The following is a 17,692-nucleotide window of genomic DNA, read 5'->3' as shown; positions in this document are numbered from 1 at the left end:
CGCTTTTGGCACAGTGTTACGGATTTGTAAGCTTTGTGCTTCATTCTCTTTTAATGTGGTTAGCAAGTTCTTAGCCTACTAACCCCACTTTGGTGTGCCGCTATCTAACCGCCGTCGCACAACTCTCTTAGAAAACCATGTCCGACAGCTGGTTTCGGATTCTCTTTCCTCAACACATATTCGACTGTTGGTTTCGAAACCGGCTCCCTTAGCACGACGCTCTACCCTACGACTACGGAAGCGTGCTTAGAAATCCCACATAACACCCTTTTCAGCTTCAAACGCCAGCACTTTAAGATGCATTGCATGTAAGCTGCAACACATTGCAACGATCTACCAATAAAAGTGAGAACATCTCCTCTTCAAGCTGAAAATGAAAATTAAAGTTTTACGCCTGAAAAAGAAGCCTATGCAATTGTGTTGTAGTTCATTATAGAGTCACATAGGCAGAACCCCAATTCTACAGTGCCAGTAGGATAAAATTGGCTGCAGTTGGAACGCCGCGTTTAGTGAATCCTTTTTTGTGGCATCCAGAGATGTCATAATGCAAAAAAGAGGTGAGGCGTGCAGACAGGACACAAGAGTAGAGAAGTGGACAACACAAACGCTTCTCTACTCTTGTGTCCTGTCTGCAAGCCTCACCTCTTTTTCGCATTATGAATCCTTACCAACTAGCTCAGCTTTCTGTCGTTCTAAGCTTCAGACGTGTGCAAGGTCACCCAATACAAATATTATGTGGATCCCATGCACTGTGGGAATCGATGTAAGCAAAGCTTCTGTAGAGTTCACATTGATTCACAATATTTGGTGGTGATGTTTACAGTGAATGTTTAAGTTCATCAGTGTTTAATGCAATACTAGAGTGGATAGTTGATGTTAAGCGTTACCTGCGTGCACCACTTGTTTTTGTCCAAGTAGTACACAGAATACACAGTGAGACGTGCTTGCTTGAGGCGTTGTTGTGAACCATTGTTCATAGTGTGAGAAGGTTAGCATGTGAGGTTAGCACCTCACGTGCCGCATCGCATCGTGGCAGAAGTGTTAAACTTTAATTAAACTATGGGGCTTTATGTGCCAATCCCACTATCTGATTATGAGGCACGCCACGGTGGGGGACGCTATTTTAATTTTGACCACCTGGAATTCCTTAACGTGAACCCAAGTCTGAGTACACAAGCGTTTTTGCATTTCACCTGTGCCGATATGTGGCTGCCGCTGTCGGGATCGAATGCACAACCTCGAACAATGCCACTGCCACAAATTTAAGCTGCCATGGCAGGTACAGAAGTGCTCATTTGATGGGCGGCAGCTTCCGTTGTGTCATCTAGATGCTGCTGTGATCTGATAAGGCTTTGCATCCGCACGCCTTACGTCAGTTGTTTGCTTGACAAATGTGCAGGGTCTTTATTTTTTAGAAATAGCAGAAATGTACCATAGTGTACCTTGAATTTAAATTTACCCAGTTTGTCCGCAATGCTGCCGTGTCTAGAAATAGCGTTTCCCCCATGTATGCGAGCAAAGAGTGGCAAGGCTGTTACTTAACTCGCTCGTTTCTTAACTGCGTTGGTTGTACTGGTTCTACTGATTCACTGCCTCCTCTCTCTACCGTTCTATCTACCTCCCTATCTGCCCTCTGGACTGCTGCATGTACAAAGTTAAGCACTGCAGTTTCTGCAATCACGGATAATTTCAGCAGTCGAGAGGCCATTGTGACGATGCCCAGGGAGCTCCAGAGGGCATTGTGGTGACGTGATGGAAAGGTCCAACAAGCTTCTTGCGTCGCCTTTCCTCTCTGCCAACTTCCTGCCATGTATATACTATGCACTCTGAACCACCCCCCGACATGGCATGCAAGACAGCAGCAGCGAAGAAGTCAAAGGAAGAGGCAATGGAAGCTTCGCTTTAGTACAGCAGCTGCCTGTTGCTCCCGCTACGACTTAAATCACAACTATATATGAAACTTGTTACAAAGCCTTCCTTGTAGTTAGGATATGTTACCTATGAGGACTTCATCAGCTGCTAAGCTAGAACTAACCCCCCTCAGAATGCCCACTACACATACTAAAGGAAGGTGTATTCAGTAATTGCTACGTTGCTTGAGTGCTAATAGCACTATCGTTGATAGTCACTGTAAGGTGGGTTCTACCAAAATTTTGGAACTTACTGATTTTTGGCAATTTTCATTTAAAAAAGTTCAAGGCTGCAAATAAAAATGTTGCTTCCTAGAATCAGTAACATTCAGCTGTCTCTCCTGAATGCAACAAACTTTCAGATTCAAAGGCTGTCTAGTGGAATCAAGTCTGCGTTTTTTATGCATTTGAATAGTGAAATTGGAGTTGGCCCCTAGCTAAGCCTTCCTTTTAGGTTAAGTCATATTAATGAACTGTACTTTTGAAACAAGAAAATAGAAATTCTTAAGACAAAGCTTTAGCTCAGAAGCATCTATCTAAATACATGGGAACAGAGTAACTGTTTCTTTTGGCAACCACTGCACCAATTTTGACGAGGTTTGTTGCATTTAAAAGAATTTAAAACCTAGCGACTGTAAGAAGTCCATATTTTATTTAGGCCATTGATATATTAAGAAAGATCGTTAAAAATAGCAAAACTGAAGAAAGAAACATAACACATGTACGAGGTTTACAGCTTTGTAACTAATCAAAAAATGGCATCTCAATTTTGTGAAGTGCACTTTATAATACGTCTAAAGCGGACAAAATTGACGTGCTGCGTGCACCACTATGAAATATACCACTAATATGTGGGTAGGACTTTTGCAGATTCCTTGGTAAACATTTGAACAATTCCATGTAAGCCATAAATACATATACATGATTTCTCTGCCTTAAATACCCTTAACAGACGCAGTTTACAGAACTGCGATATCTGCTTTTGGTACAGAGTTGTGGATCTTTCATCTTTGCACTTCAAATTTTTTGAAACTTGCCAGTTTTCTCAATTTTTCGCAAAAGACACTCCAGGCCATAAATGAAAATTCTGCTTCCTAGAGTCACTAGAATTTAACTTCCTAAAATCTCATTCAAATCAATACAGCGGTCACCTCATAAAAACATTTCTCTGTTTTACATACGTATTTGCAAAGGCAGACTCGGAGTTGGCCCGGAGCTAAAGCTTCCTCTTAATCAAAGGAAGCTTGGTAAGCTAGAGAAGAAGAAAGGACAGGAAGCTACACCCCCCTGATGTTCTCGCCCTGAAGTGTACCAGATCAATGAGAGATCTTAGATTTTGACAGTGCCTACTTAGCTGCCTACTTAGCTCTACTTAAGTGTTTGTCTGGAAAGACTGCACTTCAATCTAGAGAAAACAAAGGCTCAACGCAGTAATATCTAAAAAAATTCTCTACACTTTTCTCTTGCAGCTCACGCATGCACGTGCGGGTCTGCATGTGTGGAACACACGAGGTATCTCTCTTGTATCTGCGCTGTTGACGGCACGTAAATACGGGTACCTATGGGCAATTCGTACAAGTGGCAAGTTTCCTGTAACGGTTAGCTGGCCTACATGAATTTTTGTCACAAACCCAGGCCATCAGGCTTAACCAAAGCTACACCAAAGTTATGCTTTGGTACTGAGTTGATGCAGATTTATTTTCAGCTCTCGTGTGACACTCTGAAAGCTGAGAAATTATTTCAGCAACGAAAGAATGGAAAGCGGGGGGGGGAGGGGGGGGCAATTTCAACTTGTTCACGGCCAACATTTTTACAATATCACATGGTGTACAACCGTACAACATTTGAAATTATGGTGGCCGTTACGTATATAGTGGTTCTATGGAAAAAGTGATGATGCCACAGGATGTTCGTATAATCGAACAGGTCCAAAGAATCAATTGGCAAATGGCAAAAGAAAAGTTAGTCAAAATCATTCTTCAGGAACCTAGTAGTCTTATTTACACTTACAAAGGCAAGTAACCTACTCCGCAGCCCACAAAATGTTAGTGATAACACTTGAAGACAGAAGTATCAGAACAGCTTTGTAAATAGAATAAAGCTATGGCCAGTTAATGGCAATGATGTGGGCAGGGCCTGCAGCCTGTATAAATGTAAACAAGCAATGTCCTGTGACATTAACAGGGGGGGTACATCAAGCAAAGGAAAGTGGGCACAAATTCAGTGATTAAGTTACAAAACTGACATGTATAAGGCATGGTCACACTGTGTGCGCAATAGAGAGAATCGGGGAACATACTGAGAGACCACTGAAATGTAGAGGACCTACCTAACTGTGACAGCTGATGACAATGATGACAATGATGACACGGTGATACCAAGAAAACTGACAACATTCACTAGGGTCACTGTCACCTTAATTTATTTCAACAACTACAGAGGACAAGCTGCTGCCCTATCAACATCAGCACTACGATGTGGCACGTGACTTGCCCTTGAACTGCCGGATGCGCTCCTCAATGACTGGCCTGAAATGCCTGATCAGGCCCTGCACTGGCCAGGCTGCACCATCTCCCAGGGCGCAGATGGTGTGACCCTCAATCTGCTTGCTCAGCTCATAGATCATGTCGATCTCCTCAACACGGGCATCGCCACTCACAAAGCGCGGCATCATCTTGTTGAGCCAGGTGACCCCTTCGCGGCACGGCGTGCACTGACCGCAGCTCTCGTGCTTGTAGAACTCGATCAGGCGTGCAATGGCACGGATGATGTCCGTCTGCTGGTTCATCACAATCACGGCCGCCGTTCCGAGACCCGTCTGCACGGCGACAAGCGCGTCGAAGTCCATGAGCACGTCATCGCACACGCTCTTGGGGATGACCGGGGTTGACGAGCCGCCCGGGATGATGCCGAGCAGGTTGTCCCAGCCGCCGATGACGCCACCCGCGTGCCGCTCGATCAGTTCCTTGAGCGGGATCGACATCTCCTCCTCAACAGTGCACGGGTTGTTCACATGTCCCGAGATGTTAAACAGCTTTGTGCCGCTGTTCCGTGTGCGGCCGAACGAGGCAAACCACTCGCCACCGCGCCGGCAGATGGTCGGCGACACAGCCACAGTCTCGACATTTGTCACAGTGGTGGGGCAGCCAAACACGCCCACGTCAGCCGGGAATGGTGGCTTCAGCCTGTGTAAAGAAGCAGCAGTCCAGAGCACACGACATTATGAAGGCACCTTAAAGGGACACTAAAGGTTACCAGAAACTCAAGTTAAAGTGGTAGAGCAATGTTCTAGAACGTCTAAGGCGTCAATATAATCGCGAACAGAGCTTTAGTAACCGATAAATTGAGGTAAATGCATGACACGATTTGAGACCCCCCAGCGACATTCCGGTACTAGCCCGATGACGAAAGCACTAATCATAATTTGTGTTACTAATATTCAACTACTCGTATTGAAAAGATCATTTCATTCGATTATAAGACGGAAGAAAATGCTACTTGTCTACGTCTATTCGATTCAAAGAAAAAACATTTTGACGTTACCCTTCTGTAGTATGGGTGGTCGAAAGGTTTCGTTTTCGCTCGACTCTGCGCCGCGCACGCTTTGGAGTTTCAGTAGTTTCGTTATCGCGTCGTGCTGTGAGGGTTCTGCTCGCGAAACTTTCATTTGGAACAAGCAGCGAGAATGCCACGTCCATGTGATGTCGTGGGAAGCCCTCGTTGCTTTCCCGCTCCGGAGAGCCGGTGTCGAGGCCGCGTAGTACGCAACGACGCCGGCAGTGCGAGCCCTCAGAAGCAGGTCGCGCTCGTCGGTGCTCAAATCGCTGAAGTTGAGACCACCATCGCGAGCCAATCTGTCGGTGTCAGGGTCCATTGCGACGAGCGTCGAAGTTAGCGTCATAGAATGAAGTACCAGCTTATGGGCGTCTTGCGCTGGAGTGTGAGGTATAGTAGCGGCGCCTGGTGGCGGTGCGGGAAACGACATCTGGATCGTGCCAGCTTGGGTCGTATTGAGCCCTGGCTGTGGCGAAGCACGTTTCTAGGCCGAGTTTTGCGTCGATTCGCACATTTTTATGCCCTGTTGCGAGTGCGAAAAGGCTCGTCGCTTCTCATAGACCACGCCGACCACGCTGCGAGCTCGCTGCAGCCTATAGTTTAACGAAAACGGGCTCTCCGTGTGCCGTGGGACGTAACGCGGGACGTAATTCGTTTCTCCTTCCGCTAGCCACCATACTCCCGCTTTCGCTCTGCTGTCGGCTCTGTCTTGGCTCTGTTTCTGGCCGCGCGTTCGCGTTTTGCGCAGAAAAGCCGTAGCGCCGTCTGCGGACGCCGTTCTACTCACCGATGGCGCAACGTCACTATGAGACCATGATGTCAGTTCTCCTCGATCGGAGGGCGGGCGATTTGAACTGCGCTAGAGGTACGCGGACGCTTCAGAACGCTTTTTCTCTTAAAATAAGTCTCTCCTTGGCACGAAACAAGCGTTTCGAGGTTTCTGGGATGGTATTTCAACAGTCCACGTTGACTTAATAGTAACCTTTAGTGTCCCTTTAAACAGTACCTGCAAGCCTTGTGCATATAGACAAGAAAAAATTGATGGCTGCTGCTTTGCTTGACAGTGGACTGCAGCAAGCATTCACTGGTTGTATTGAAATAATCTGAAAGGGCAGGAGCACAATTTTCTCTTGTGCGACTACCACAGCCAAAAAGCAGGTGTCATAGATGACTGCATCATAAAAAAAAAAACTGCAGACGATCATGGGTTCTGTTCCTGGGCACCACTTCATGTTAAGCGATCACATTTTCTCACTTTTGTACTTGACGATGCCGAGCTACAAGGCCAAAACTTAGAAGGAATAGATGCTTCAGAGTTTGTCACGGGTCCCTTAGTTACTTCAGTAAGCAGCTCTGACTTGAATACGATACTTGTCCAGACCAACTAACTTTCGCAGAACCTGTGACTATGACGTCAAATTAATGCTCTTCTGAAAGACAATGTCGCGTTTGTGATCTTCAGAGGTATTGTCAGCAGAGCCCTTTGCAGTGCTTTCAGTCAAGGGTTCACCAAAGGTCACTGCTATAAAATGATTGTGTTCCTATTGTATAGTGCGTGGCCACTACAAAAGGAATATGTTTCTACATTTCATGATGTAGCTCTGTGCCAAGCAGTAATCATCAATTGCAAAGAAAATGACGACCAATCCTTATCATGTTAAGAGAAAACTTCAGCATCGGGAAAACTCCAGTCAGCCTACTCCAACATACGTGAAACAAAATTTACTGCATTGAATGAAAAAACACTGAACTTCATTTATTGATGGTTTAAGAATTTTCATTTATAATCTCAAATACATGAAACTTGATGGAAACCATGAAATTTCAAGACATTCAAGCAGCAACCTTGCACATCCACGACTCCACAACAAAACTAGTCTTTCTGTAAGCTGTACATGACAGATAAAAATGGCAAAATGAACATGAAAAAGGAATTGACATTAAAAAGAACAAAAATACGCAGCTCCAGAGCACATGTTGGAATAAATGTCGAGAGCTTTTCTGAAACATTTAGTTAACACCATACAATTGCACGCCTGACTCCAGGGACAATGTAATCTGAATTGTGCCAATCCTGGTGACAGTGCCATCAAAGACAGTGTCTCAGCGCTCCGACTCTTGATACAAGTGGCGCGAAGGTGGCATGACATTAGGGTATAACGTTTTTAATCATGCTGTCTCTGGGATTGGTCCAGTTATGATGGCACTGTCTCTAAGATCATCCTAGCTTAGTAAGAAACCAAGCATGCCAAACTCTAGGAAATTTGGCCAAAAAGAAAAAAGGAAAAGAAGCTTTGATTTAATAAATATGTGATTCAGCACAGAGGCATTGACTCACCTTGGTTTGCCCTGCTTGCCTTCAATGGATTCAATCAGTGCAGTCTCTTCCCCACAGATGTACGCTCCTGCACCACGGTGGACGTACACGTCAAAGTCGTAGCCAGAGCCACAGGCGTTCTTGCCAAGCAAGCCAGCCTCGTATGCCTCCTTGATGGCAATTTGCAGGTTGGACGCCTCATTGTAGAACTCGCCGCGTATGTAAATGTAGGCGGCACAGGCACCCATGGCACGGCCAGCGATGAGGCAGCCCTCGACGAGCGTGTGCGGGTCGTGCCGCATGATCTCCCTGTCCTTGCACGTCCCTGGCTCACCTGCATTGAAAAGATGTGCGGGAAAACATGTCGTTTCAGAGTATTATTCGCAAGATGATGGTATGGACAAAGTTTGCTAGTGCAGCTCCTCAGCAGCTGATTTCTTCTTACAAACTTTCCCCCAAAATTACCAGAAGGAACTCCATCACTGTGATCGTGGGAATCATGAGTAGTAGTACAAGGATTTGTCTCATTTTTGTTTTGTGCATACCATATTCTAGATGCTCCTGTGGGATTATTCACGACACTTTATCTTCCTAAATTTCCCGAACATATTTTTCAGAAGCATAAAGGCAACAAGTTTCTGAGCACAAGTACAATCACTGCAAATTGTCGCATCTGTAACTAAATATTTTGTTCAAAGTTACCATTTTGCAAAGTCACAAAGCCAAAGCATTATTATACTGCCAAGTATATACCGACTAGTGTGCTGAGCGCAGGTGCCATGGCGGCACTGAGAGTGATACCTGCCGGTGGCCACCGCGGTGCCCTGTACTGCAACACACTATGCAGGTCCCCTTCTCGTGGCAGGTTTCAGAACGATGTGTCCTTGCTCAAGGTATGGCTTTGGTTCTCGCTTCTCCACATATTTATATGATTACTCAATAAGAATAAGCTACTTGTCTTGTTCACATTAGCGAACCATTGTACATATTGTTACCGTGGCACCGTAGGCGACCTCCAGACGGCGTTCCCGTAGGGACCGTGCCAGGCTAGGTGATGATTTGTCCCTGCCCCATTTCAAAGGGGATTCCAATAAATCATCATCATCATCATCGTGCCAATTGTGCAGCCGCCATTCATGATTGGCAGTGCCACCGTCTCCTATTGAAGTTGCCTGGCAGTCGGCACAATGGACGTCAGACTCTGGAGTTTTGCAAGACGCGTAGCGCCACCTGCTGGTGCGAAGAGGCAGTAACTGAGTAGTGCGAAGCCTGACTCCCTTGTTGCCTATGCAGGTAGCAACTGCGAAACAACGATTTAACTAGATTTTGGTCCATATTGCGAGTATTTTGCGCATTTAACACCCAGACAGAGAGCTATGAATTTCTATGCTAGTCGGATGCGCCGCCGAACTGCCATAAAGCGCTTGCCGGCTCACTCTTCAGACTCATGGTGGAAACAACGGCAACCGCGATAGCTCCGCGCGCTATGAAGAAATGCAGCAATCGACGCTACTGTTGTGTTGTAAATTGATATGAACATGAAGGACGGAATAACAACGTTCAGTTTTACCGATTTCCATCGCGATCGTATGAAGGGGAAAGGCTCGAGCACTGGATATGGGCCGTTCAACCTGTTGGGTAATCAGATTACTTGCATTCCCCACAACACAGCGACTCGCATGAGAAAGTGAGACAATTTTGTTCTTCTGTAATTGTGTTGCATAGCCCTGATGGAGGACCGTGGTAACTAAGCAAAAACTCAAGAATCTGCAGGCGCCCTTTCGTTGGCAACAGAAAAAACGACGTTGCGAACCATCCTGCTTATGTGCTATCAATATCTCCACCTTTTAACAGTCGTCCGCCTCCACTTGACTCAACAAGTGGAACGGAGAGATTTGGCAGGTCAGCTTAACCAAACATTTTGGTTTGTTTATGAATTCAAAATCCTGTTCTAGAGCATTGTTCTATCACGAGCTCATTTCTACTTTCAGTATTTTGTATGTCCTGCGCCGATACAACAAGCACACTTCGCAAAGTGCTGAGCCTGCTGGACTACGTTTTTCAAATGTGAGCAATTAAGTTGCTTTAGGAGCACTGGATGAGTAATTGCAAAGTAACGCACGTGTGTAAAGAAAAACATGTCGCGTTTATTTACATTTATTTGTGCGCGCTTGTTGCTCGAAGCGTCTGCGAAAAGTTATGATCCGTTATGACCGCACACTGTTTGCTGCCTTGGGAAAACATTTTCTGTTTGCTGCCCTAGAAAAGGCTATGAAAGGATTTACTCTCTGTAAATAATTGCAAGACAAAACATTACGATAAAATACATAAAAATATAGGAGATACTTAAGTCTTGTGTTCAGGACATATTCAATATGAACCAATTTGAAATGCTTAGATTTTTATGCTGATATGCCTATAGACAAACCTTGATGCTCTATGTACTTGTAAGTTGCTGCATGCCGAAATAACACCTGAGACTTTATTTTATATTGTACATGTACTTCGCCCTGCTGAGCTTCCTTTCCAAAGCGTGGGTTGGCGGAAGAAGCTTTCCAGGTCCTTGATTTTTAGGAAACCGTGCCTCAACACAAATGAAGAAGAAGGGTCCATTGTGGCCTATGCACTTTCGCTTAATTGCGGACAGCTCTCTATCCACTACTCAGTTCGCGCCAAGGCTGCAGTGGGGGCGCTGGTGACGGGTTTTACCGCAGCGCCACCTGGGCAGAGTCTGAGGTCTATAGCCAGTATATTCTAGGTGCCACAGCATTATTTCCTTGCTGGCTGAACTGCCACCCTTGCAGATTCTATACACACTAGTCCTAGTAACTTTCGTAGGAAGCCCTGTGGTTCCTTCATCTAATTAAATATGTGTCCGAAAATATCGGAAGCAAGAACTTCATGCATTTTCTTAAACAAACAAACAAACAAGAGAAAGCTTCCCACCAAAGATATCCCCAGTAGTGACTTCAGTTCCTGAAGTACGACTGTATAAAACAAGCAAGAGAAATTAATGTTTCATTGCAGTTGTGTAACACAGTCTGCTATTCCCAAGTCATCATCGAGATGTGGAAATTCTGTGAAGAACACTAAAATGGGTTGAAAATGCACAAAAAGCAATACATTCTAATAAAAGAAGTCTAAAGCTTTTGGGGCATATCTTGTTCCCTAAACAATAATCGTCGTCTGCCTTGCTTGTGTTTCTTTTCATGAAAACTCAGCGTTTGCTGGTTTCCTTTCTTGAATGCTATGTCACGCTGATAACGTGCATACTATTTGTGACCTGGAGGTGTTTAAGGAAAGGAAAGGCATGTTTGATGACAAGAATGTTTATTGAAGTGTAACTATGGTAACCATGCCTCCACGAACTACCCTTTGACATCATAAAAGCTCCACGCTTGCACACTTCTATACGATTATATATGCACTTTTGATGCAAATGGCATGTTTGAGAGGGCCATACCATATATATGTAAATTTTGAACATGTCACTGTCACTTCTCAAACATGAGTGTTATGTCAGGCACTAGATGATTTTACTCCAGCGGCCAGGGAGAGAGAAAACAGTTTATTTAAATGTAGAAGCTAGCCCAACAACAGGCTCCTCCGCCACGTACGTGATGAAAATCTGAACACACAAATGAAATACTATTTATTCGTGGTCCGCACTGTCTGTTCACTCGTGCAGATGGAGACCACAAAAATCAATAATTTGCTTACTTGTTTCTACACCGACTTGTGCCTTGTTTCTGTGCTAAATGCATGTTTGAAACACTGCTGCCTTCCGTGAACAACAGCTGATGGCGCCGTGACGCGGTCGCCTACTTTCGCAAATTGGAGAAACGCCAAGAGCCTGTTCCGACAAGCCCATACGTCTGAACTGCGTACAAGCGACGTCCTTCAATTTTTTTTTTTTTTTTTTTTTTTTTTTGCGAATGCGCACGGCGATTGGAAAAAAGAAAACGCATTATATGTTCCAATGCTAAGGATGGTCCTGCGACTGAGGCGCTTGTGCCGAAAATGCACAATAGGACATGAACGTTTTTCAACCCAGATAGGTCCCGAGCACTGTTCAAACCGCAATAGCTTTGCACCGTAAGTTTACACAATATATCAGCTTACAGTAACGCAGTCGATGAAGGTGCGTGGTTACATTTGGAATGACCGAGATGGAGTACCCGCAAATGTTGACCGAGGCCGCATGTTCTCGTGACCCGCTCAACTCGAAACATTCGACAACCCTGCCCTATGTGAGCAAGCACGTTAACATCCGCAATGACATCTAACGCAACGGTCACCAGCCGTCCTTAGGACGTTGACCTGAAAGTAACGGAACATTTCTAAAAGATACAGACAAACAGACAGACACAGACAAACAAACGAACGAAAGCTTCACCTTCGTCGGCGTTGACCACCAGATACTTGGGCCTGCCGTCCGAAGGCTTGTTCATGAAACTCCACTTGAGGCCAGACGGGAAGCCGGCGCCTCCCCTGCCCCGTAGACCACTCTTCTTGATCTCATCGATGATCCAGTCAGGTCCCTTGAGCACGATCTCCTTGGTCTTGTACCAGTCTCCGCGGCTCATGGCGCCCTTCAAACGCCAGTCGTGGCGACCGTACAGGTTTTGGAAGATGCGGTCCTCATCCTTCAACGGCCCGAATTTTGTCTTGGTCTGCGGCGGCGGAGTCGCTGGCGGCGCTCCCGCTGCAGCAGCGTTGTAACGGCAAGACGTGAAGAGCGGGCCGCGGCCCCCGACTCGAATCAGGGTCTGGAGACGCACCGACACGGGCCAGCTGGTCGCCATTTTCTCCTTAGAAGACCCCTCCGTGAAAATAGCTCACTACGACTGCTGCGCAATGCAGACAACTCTCCGTCGACGTCCTAACGTTCTTGATTGTTTCGGTTTCGACTGCGTGTGCCTGCACCACCGTGGCCTATACCCTCAGCATTATATGTACAGGCGAAGGCGCTGTATCAAATAACCTGGGCGCCACAAGGACTTGCGGACATTTAACGCTTTCCTAACTACAATATTGTAACTCGGACTAAAGCTGGCGAAAGAAGGCGATCGTAAAAAAAAAAAAAGAAAAGAAGAAGGAGTTACATACCTTGTGGCGAACGAGAGCAATAATGCGCCCGGCACTCTTCACAATTATTCTTCATTAACCTTTCTTAATTGAAGAAAAGCCATGATTACGCCTCAAGTTGACTGCGCCTACCACTGCCAAAATATATTTCAAGAAGGAGAAAGACTGCATGTGATTTCTCGCGCACAAAAAGACGTTTGACCATCGTGCGCAGCGACTTCGCGCTCATCGGATGCTGAAGCCTTGGTGCCTTGGTGCTCTCAGTCGCTACTCGCCATGTGTTTGGTTATGGACAGTGTCGAGTAAGTTGCGCTGCCTTTTGTTTAAGACCCGAAAGCACATCTAAAAATAAGCGAAAGGTGACTATCAATTTTTTCGTTGCAGTTATTGCCTGAAAAGAATCCTGAGTGTAATGGTAACTGTAGCTTTAATTGCGCTGTTATACGCCTTCGTTTTCAAGCCGGCAATTGAATCTTCAGGTGAGTGCGTTAATTTTTTTTATATATTGTGCAATGTATTCGTTGTAAATTATCGTAATATTAATTATACTTCTTAAAATTAGTACCAGAAAAAAAAAACAGTTGGCACAATTCGTTGCAAACTCTGCTAACAGCACACGACTGAGTCAGTGAAAACTTTATGGAGCTCTAGTAATTGTGTTCTTCTGTGGCTGTGGCGGATTCCTCAGGGTACTCAGGGGAGTGTTCCTCCTCTTGTGTTCCCCGGAGGTTTTCACCTGCTGCTTCGTCCGTCCTCTATCGCAATGGTCGGTTGCCCTCAGTCCAGCTCCGCTGACTTCTGCACGCGATGACATCTACACGTAACTTAATTGTTTTTTTTTCGGCTTTTCAGACGACGACCCACCCCAGGCATTCATCAAAGCCTGGAAGAAAGCGTTGAAGACCATCAAAAAAGAGTCTGAGCAAGTGATGGACAGCAAACAATATCGAAACTGACAGTTCAAAATTCCCTGGTACTAGCACGTGACCATCGTGAATTACGCGTGCCGAAGTCACGTACTCAACATGTGTGACACGTCGGAACAAGATGTTGGCAGCATATGAAGTGATTCTACAGCACCTTTTTATCAATAATAATTGAAAATATGAGATTTCAAATATAGGTCATATAACGCTACTGTGTGCCAAATTATGTTTAAAGATTCGTGAAGAGAAGAAGTGTGTTAGTAATCTTGGAGGCTCAGGCAAATAAAGCCGCCAGACGTCGCTACATGTTCACTTGTTGACTGAAACGGTTACACTTAAAATGCGCTACCTTGACCTTGTAAATAAAGACATAATCAAACTGCAATAAAAAAACCTTGTGAGCACATATTTTATAAACGTTAAGTGTCAAAAATATGCAGAAAGCTTTATAAATAAACGTTTACCTTGACACGTTTTGCGTGTGGTCCCTGCGCAATAGTGGGGTCGAAAGCATGGGCTATATATAAGCGAACGCACTGTCTACACTTGTACTTCCAAAGTACATATACTAAAATTGGAACGATACAGAGAAGATTAGCATGGCCCCTGCGCAAGGATGACACGCAAAATCGTGAAGCGTTCCACATTTTTTTTTTCTGCAGTAACAGTAAAATTAAAATTCAAGTAACAGTGACAGTAAAATTCGAGCAGTAACACATATTCGCTACGTTAGAGTTTTTAGCGACTCTGTGCTTACTGCGAGCAAAGTAATACGAAAAAAAAATTCTGTATTGATTGCTTCACAATGTCTGGCATACTTAATTTGCACTTTAATTAGTTCTTCAATTAGCAAGGGCTCAAGCGAAAGGTGCCTGGAAGCGGGGTATCAGCAGATCTTATTTTAACATGTATGTTCATACTTCTGTTCCGTCTCACTTGTACCGTTCGATACTTGCGCTGCTGTTGTTTTAGGAATCCTTTACCAGCTAGTCCAACAGCAAACTCTCCTTAATGCTTGAACAAGCATAAACATTGTAGTTCTGCAAAAATGTGGCGTATTTAACCATATTGACATACACCGCTCTTACTACAGTGGCTGCATGTAAAAAGAACACGGAGTAGGGTTCCAAGCCTGGATAACATGGCTGCCGCTGGTATATTCATTCGCAGGCATGCCGGATTTTTGTACTTATTCTGCATTAATGACCCGATCAGTTTTGCCAGGTTTTACTTTCCAGCCACCATGCCAACGCGATTGCTTAAATGCTACTTCTCAATGTCCACCAGTTTAACGATATCGTGAAGCATCTCCGGCGTGGTCTAGTGGCTAGGATATCTGGCTTTCACCCAGAAGGCCCGGGTTCGATTCCCGGCGTCGGAATGTTGGGTCTCATGGTGTAATGGTTAGCACTCTGGACTCTGAATCCAGCGATCCGAGTTCAAATCTCGGTGAGACCTGATTTTTTTTTAATTTCTTTTGATGCGTCAGCGTTGAAGTGGAAGAAAGTGTGCAGGAAGCCGGTTTGTGGTACAAAGGGGATGGGGAAAGCCATTGAGTTTCTCACTATATTTTATTTCTTTATTTATTGTTACCCTCAGGGTCAAAAGCATAGAGTTTCTCAAGTGAGAAACTCTATGCTCAAAGGCTTTAAAAAGGGGTGTGAGTTTTGACTACGGTTTAAAACGTTATGGTAAAGCGGTAAATAATCCAAGTTCACTTGGGTTACAACCATACAGTAAACAAAAATTTGTTCGATTACTCAATGTTAGCTAAAGTTGTTCGAAATCTTTGGTTATTGTAAATAGATACGACTTCACCAGGAAGATATGGTATCACTGCGTGGATGACCGAAGGAAAAACGACGGCAAAAAAGTTTTGGTGTGACATGATTCGAGACCAACGTTGTAACGGTGGTCGATTCGAGACGATACGTATTGCGGCTGAAAAATGAGATCGTTGCGGAGTGTTCAATGATAAAAAAATAATTTATGAAAAAGAACTAAATATGCAATTTTGCAAGAAAATGGGGTAAGTGCAAAGTTCGTTTTCATGGCAGACACACTTGCAGTTATGTTGTAATTACGCAAGATGAAACGAACTGAATTATTTTGCTCGAGTTCTAATGAATTAGTTTGGCAATGGCAGGATCCCAAACAGCGCATGCATATTCTAGTTTCGGACGTGTAAGGGTGGTACAAAGAAGCATTCTTAGGGATGATGGGCGGTTGAAAAGTTACCGCGTAGATATAAGCCAAGCATGAGGTTAGCATTGCGGGTTACGTAGTCGGTACGAGCATTCCAAGTTAGCAGATATATGCACACCTAGGTATTAAGAGTGAACTAATTTCAAGGGAACATTATCTATAGGTATTGTGTATGCATGCTGTAAGTTATTCGGGATACACGCATCATTTTACATTTGTCAACGTTTAGTTAGTACCATTAGCCAATGCATGCACCAGTTAGCTACACTAACTAGATCAGACTAAAGGTGGTTTAGGGTCCTCCGCAATGCTTTAGCGAAGCCCAAAAAATGCAATCCGTAAATGATGAACGATCGAGAATATACGATGCAATTTGCGCGTAAAGATTGCAAGCAGAGTTTCACATGAAAATGTTTTTTCTAAATCCATGCTGAGCTGCTGTGAAAAATGCATTGGATTCCAGTAAGTTAATAAGATTTGTGAAAATTACATGTTCGAGCAATTCACAGCAAGTGCTTGAGAGTGAGATGGGGCGATAATTAGCTGGTAAATTTTTGTTACCTGATTCATGCCGTGGAACCACCTCCCGATTTTCCATTGGCTAGGCTATGTATCCAGTGATTGCTGAAAAAGTTTTGTCAGAATAACTGAACTAACTGCCTTGGTATTTTGAATAAATTTCGAGTCGGAACCAGGCGATGGGTGTTTTGGTTCAGGGAATCAATTAGTTTCGCAACGCCAGCCGTATCAACGATCACTGGAGGCGCTGAACATGGTCGTACTGGCGATTAGTGAGGAACTCGGTGGGGAGAGCTTAGAAGAGCGCATATGCGTATATGTATCCATGTGTGCGTGTGAATATAATAGTGCAACTGCGAGCCGGACGGAGCAGACGAGTCAGTTGCACGGTTGCGCATCGCTCCTCGAAGAGGCAGGACGTGTCAACACTGCAATCTGGTGAACGCGGCTTCAATCGAGGTTTGATTGATGTCCTCATAGCGGTGCGACGTAACGCTTATGCATTTATCTCGCATTCACCGCTATATCACCACCGATCTTTTTCGTACAAAATTTAGTGCGGCTGTCAGCGACGATCGGCCAACGTCTCTACCTCGAAATTTTGCTCACCTGTCACAAGGGCCACTTACGATCTCGACCAAGCTCGATCGGGATCGATGGCTCTAAGTGCGAGCAATTCGCCATAGCTTCTCTAGGGGGGGACCGATTTTCGCACACTACAATTAATGCTCTTGAAGCCAGACGACTTTCGCAAAAATGCTCGAAACCGTGTAAATGAAACGGGCTCAGTCTTCGGCTGTTTAACAACCGACCCAGAAAGTTGAGAGAAAATCAGCACATCTGCCGCAATCCGACTACTGATAAGAGCAGCCCTAAATTTGTCGTAGGAACTCGCAACCCGGAGAATCGCGCGCGCAAATAATGCGGAAGCTACTCTATACATGCGCGCTCCGTTGCATTGATGTGCAACCTAAGAAAAAAACAAGGGGGGGGGGGGGGCAAAAAGTGTGAGGTCAAATTACTCCCATCGAGTTATGAATCCATAGTTTCCTATTTAATGACAACTGAACATTACTGGGGGGGTAACTCATGGGATCCGGACCTAACACGTTCAACAGGTGCTGCGATCGGGGTTTTATAGCAGTCACTGTCGACGCGCACAAAACCCTCGG

At 44.9% G+C, this 17,692-nt stretch overlaps 1 protein-coding gene and 3 non-coding genes across 4 annotated transcripts; 3 read left to right on the top strand and 1 right to left on the bottom strand.

Annotated features, from left to right (window-relative positions):
• Positions 1-4,310: 4,310 nt before the first annotated feature.
• On the bottom strand, positions 4,311-12,609 carry ND-51 (NADH dehydrogenase (ubiquinone) 51 kDa subunit). Its single transcript, XM_075668663.1, has 3 exons — positions 12,179-12,609; positions 7,804-8,116; positions 4,311-5,095 (listed from the first exon to the last, which is right to left on the bottom strand). The coding sequence occupies exons 1-3, from the start codon at positions 12,585-12,587 to the stop codon at positions 4,381-4,383; spliced, it is 1,437 nt and encodes a 478-aa protein (XP_075524778.1). The 5' UTR covers positions 12,588-12,609; the 3' UTR covers positions 4,311-4,380.
• Positions 12,610-14,344: 1,735 nt separating this feature from the next.
• Positions 14,345-14,447, top strand: LOC142558656 (U6 spliceosomal RNA). The gene has a single exon (XR_012823070.1). It is a non-coding gene; the product is annotated as a U6 spliceosomal RNA (small nuclear RNA).
• Positions 14,448-15,105: 658 nt separating this feature from the next.
• Positions 15,106-15,177, top strand: TRNAE-UUC (transfer RNA glutamic acid (anticodon UUC)). Its single transcript has one exon. It is a non-coding gene; the product is annotated as a tRNA-Glu (tRNA).
• A 5-nt stretch (positions 15,178-15,182) lies between these two features.
• Positions 15,183-15,254, top strand: TRNAQ-CUG (transfer RNA glutamine (anticodon CUG)). Its single transcript has one exon. It is a non-coding gene; the product is annotated as a tRNA-Gln (tRNA).
• The last annotated feature ends 2,438 nt before the right edge of the window (positions 15,255-17,692 follow it).

Source organism: Dermacentor variabilis, chromosome 9 (genome assembly GCF_050947875.1).
Source record: "Dermacentor variabilis isolate Ectoservices chromosome 9, ASM5094787v1, whole genome shotgun sequence".
In the NCBI taxonomy this organism is placed as follows: domain Eukaryota; kingdom Metazoa; phylum Arthropoda; class Arachnida; order Ixodida; family Ixodidae; genus Dermacentor; species Dermacentor variabilis.
Note: the sequence above shows the minus strand (reverse complement) of the source record. Positions and strands in the feature narration are given on the sequence as shown.